This window comes from Sinocyclocheilus rhinocerous, unplaced genomic scaffold (genome assembly GCF_001515625.1).
Source record: "Sinocyclocheilus rhinocerous isolate Xijiao unplaced genomic scaffold, SAMN03320098_v1.1 scaffold10935, whole genome shotgun sequence".
Lineage (NCBI taxonomy): Eukaryota > Metazoa > Chordata > Actinopteri > Cypriniformes > Cyprinidae > Sinocyclocheilus > Sinocyclocheilus rhinocerous.
In genome coordinates this window covers 1-3,022 of record NW_015632580.1, presented here as the reverse complement: position 1 = coordinate 3,022, position 3,022 = coordinate 1, and the positions used below count along the sequence as shown (strand labels likewise).

At 36.0% G+C, this 3,022-nt stretch overlaps 1 protein-coding gene across 1 annotated transcript; it reads right to left on the bottom strand.

Moving 5' to 3' along the window:
* Positions 1-59: 59 nt before the first annotated feature.
* LOC107742669 (tubby protein-like) lies at positions 60-3,017 on the bottom strand (the record flags this gene model as incomplete). The annotated part of the gene is made up of 9 exons (XM_016555715.1): positions 60-251; positions 360-474; positions 554-666; positions 765-923; positions 1,700-1,884; positions 2,000-2,137; positions 2,283-2,402; positions 2,493-2,732; positions 2,867-3,017. Coding segments are annotated over 9 exons (1,413 nt in total), but the record flags the coding sequence as incomplete, so codon positions are not given.
* Positions 3,018-3,022: the final 5 nt, after the last annotated feature.

Here is a 3,022-nt window from a genome sequence, read left to right as displayed (position 1 = left end):
GCCTTGGTGAGCATAAGAGACTTCTTTCAAAAACATAAAAAAATTTTCAGACCCCAAACTTTTGAATGGTAGTGTATATCCAAAAGAAGAAACGTAATATTGCAATTGATGAAAAAAAAGTGATTATCAAGAATCCACAACATAATACTCACACTTTTTGGCCGAATAACAACTCTCTCATCATTCTCATGCATACCAGGAATAATTACTGTCATTTTTCTAGGTCCTTTGAAACCCAAAACATTTTTCTCCTGTGTGACAGTAAAGAAAAGAGTAAGTTTTCTTTTTTTCCCAATCAGAACAGAATGTAAAAGATATATACTATCTAAAGAAAAATAAGCACACAGTTAGCATCCTACATAACATATTGCTGCTAGCTCTTGTCGCAGTGTATCTGTTTCTTTAATGAATGGATTCCTTTCTGGATTCTCGCCATTATCATACACAGTGAATTTAGTCCCCAAGACATTTGATCTGAGGAGACAAATTCTATATTTTAGCACGGGCAGAATTACAAACAAATATTTGTGATACACACTTTAATGGTACTGACCTTAGTTTGCCTATGTAGCTGTCAGTATCTCTGGATAAATCGGTAGGATCGATTGATATCAAATAATTCGAAGTTTTGCACTTCTTTCTTTTTCTTCCAGCCATCAGAAAGACCTGCCCATCCGAAACATTGGAGAAGAGAACAATGATATGTTAAGCAATGAAAAAAGACATTATTTCTCATATTTTACTTTATTCACACTTCGGCTAACCCTTTTCCCATCCTCCTTTTCCATGTGGAGGTAATATGTGGGAAAGATGCCTTTCTCCACTCCCCTCCTGTCTCTGGTGATCCTGCACTGAATAGTCACATCTCTTGGAGCAGGACGCATGGCAAACTGTTCCAGATCCTCCAAAGACATCGGAGAGGACTGCACGAGAAAGATAAAACACAGGGTTATTGTATTAATTAAACCAAAAACCATTAAAAGTGTCATTTTCATTACTTGAAATAAAATAAATATCAACTTAAAATAAAATAAAATAATAAAATAAAATCCGAAAAAGCTAAGATTTTAGTTTAAGTACTAAAATAACTAAATCTAAATAAACTAAGAATAAAAAAAGCTGTATGGACAAGGTAAACAAAAACTCAAAAAAAGGGCAAAAACCGAAGCTTTCTAAAGGCCCATTCACACCAATCATGATAACGATAAAGATACCGATAAAGATGTAGTTCTAAAAATCGTTCTCAATATTAAAGAATAGCACATAGTCTACACCACAGCTATAACGATAAAGGCACAAAGAAACGATATCGTTGGAATCATTTTCGGAACGATTTTTTCCAGCTGATGAACGATACAAACATTGACAGCCAATCAGAATCCATCCTGCTATAACGAGCTCGAGAATTTAAAGTGGCAGACACGCGTGCACTAAGAATAAACAGACGATATCGTTCGCTGGTGTGGACGCTAATATCGTTATCTTTATAGTTATCGTTCTTGGTGTGAACGGGGCTTAAAAGCTTTCAAATTAAAATGGAAAGGTAAAACATAAAATCTATTTAAAAATATTAACAAAAATATAATAGTATATCAATGATACTAAAATTATATACACAAAATTACACACACACACACACACACACACACACGTACAACACTAAATGAATGAATTCGTCTATATTTTGACTATGTCTTACTTTTCCCATGTCCAAAGAATCACTGTCGGAGGAAGGCTCTTTATAGTTGGAGTTTAAAGAAGCAATATTGTCATTATTTTTTGCTCCTTTTTTAGACTTCTTTGGTGTTTTTTTAGCTTCCCTCTTCTTGTCCTCCTCCTCTTCGTCCTCTTTTTCTTCCTCACTGTCACTGAGATGACATCTCACTACAAAGACAGAAAACTAATAATAACAATCAGGCCACATCAAACAAAACCATCATTAAACAAAAAAGGTTCATATGGAGACATATATCATTTTTATATCAGGAGATTTGTATACTTGGTTTTAGTTGTTGTTTTTTCTTTGGTGTTGGAGGGATGGGGCTCTTTGTCCAGTCTTTTCTTTCATCCTCACTCTCTGATTCAGGTTTTTTCTCTTCATTAATGTTGATTTCCACAACTGAATCAGTCTGAATTGCTGGAAAATACCACGAGTTGGAATTTTAACAATGCCAATGTCAGGTTATTTCCTATTTATGGATGAGGCACTGGGCTGTGCTGCAGGAAATGGCCTTTAACTTGTATCATGTTTAACAATGGAGACACTTCTCCGGTGCACTTACAAGACTGTTCTTCTGTCCTCACTTTCTCCTTAGATTCCTTTGTCTTATCCTTCTTCTTCACTGGTTTTTGCTCTTTCCCTTCATTTTCCTCCCCTTCTAATGCAGGTTTGGCCTCAAGTACTAGAATGTGTTCAGTTCAACAAAATGCAAAGGCACATCACACTAAGGCAGATACAAAAGTTACAACTGAAAATGGAAAAAAACACTTACATTTTGTTTGCCCCTTTTTCACACCTTTCTTTTTAGTTTTTTTCCCATCTGCTTGGCCTTCTGTGTCTAACGTGCATTTAGCGCTGTGCTGCGGGCTGATCTCTAGATCGATTTTCTTAGTGATGACCGGAACAGAATCAGCTACCTCTTCCGAAGCCTCTTCTGTCCTGGACGAAATGGTCAGTTCTCCTAAACAAATCTCTTCCACCGTGTTTTCATAAATCTGCTCAGGTTGCATGTCTGATAATAAACAGGTAGGTTGTTATTTTCTGTAAAACTAAAAAAAAAATAAGATGACTAATCTAATGACTAATAAACAACAATTACATGTTAACATTGAGGCTCTGGTTTCTATAGAGTAAGTGTTTACGAACCACTGAGGGCAATGTTGCTCTGAGATTGGCTTATCAATAAAGCTGTATCGTCAGACTCAGCTTTCTGTTTGCGTGTCTTGGGACGGATGTCATGATTAGCTGTGATCATCTGGGCATCTGCCCTTCTTCTTTGTTGTTTCTTGATTAAAAGCGAAC